A 704-nucleotide genomic window follows, 5' to 3' on the forward strand; every position below is an offset into this window, starting at 1 on the left:
GACAAATAGCATTTTCCTATCTAAATCTTATACATATATACTATTACAATAGATAATATAGATGTTATGATTTTTACATATGGTACATGGGAATCAACTTGGACGTTGTAACCAACGCTATTGAAGGAATTAATAATTTCCGAAAAACTGTAATAAAACTTGGTGTTACATGGCATAAAAAGGACTCGTGATATCCTACTATAAAAAAAAGGACTCACGATACCCTAGGTACTTTTTCTTCCCCAATTAACCATCTGGTCAACCAGCTTGGATCATCAGCGAAGAATTTACAAGATGTGGGAATGATTCCAAGGTCAGTCCCAACATGTTCATACTCCTTTAGAGCTGCTTCCATTTCCACGGCAATGGCACCATCATTTAGAATTTCAAATGAACTTGTGCTCAAAGCATTTGCATAGTGTTGCTCTCTCTCTGGGTCATTTTGGAAGAGTTCCAATGAAGGTCCCTGCATTGATGCATGTTCATTATTTCTCATGTGAGAGATATCATATCCATATGGTCGAAACTCGAAAGGTAGTTTGAGCATAATACCTGGCACAGATCAGCATAATGTTTATATATCTCACTGCTTTCATCTTGATCACCAAGGAGGGTACCTCCATACCAGCCGTTGGCCTCATTCGCCGAGGTCATTGTGAGGTACCTTTGAAAATTAAAAGTACACAGAAAGCATCATTAATAGA

General features: G+C 37.6%; 1 protein-coding gene across 1 annotated transcript in view; it reads right to left on the reverse strand.

Moving 5' to 3' along the window:
- LOC107629770 (phosphoinositide phosphatase SAC1) overlaps positions 2-704 on the reverse strand; it is a gene marked incomplete at its 5' end in the record, with an annotated part of 4,243 nt that continues 3,540 nt past the window's right edge. The window contains 2 exon segments of the mRNA XM_016332652.2: positions 2-466; positions 553-664. Of these exon segments, the coding sequence (XP_016188138.1) occupies positions 215-466; positions 553-664 (364 nt within the window).

The sequence above is a fragment of the Arachis ipaensis genome, chromosome B03, assembly GCF_000816755.2.
Source record: "Arachis ipaensis cultivar K30076 chromosome B03, Araip1.1, whole genome shotgun sequence".
NCBI lineage: Eukaryota > Viridiplantae > Streptophyta > Magnoliopsida > Fabales > Fabaceae > Arachis > Arachis ipaensis.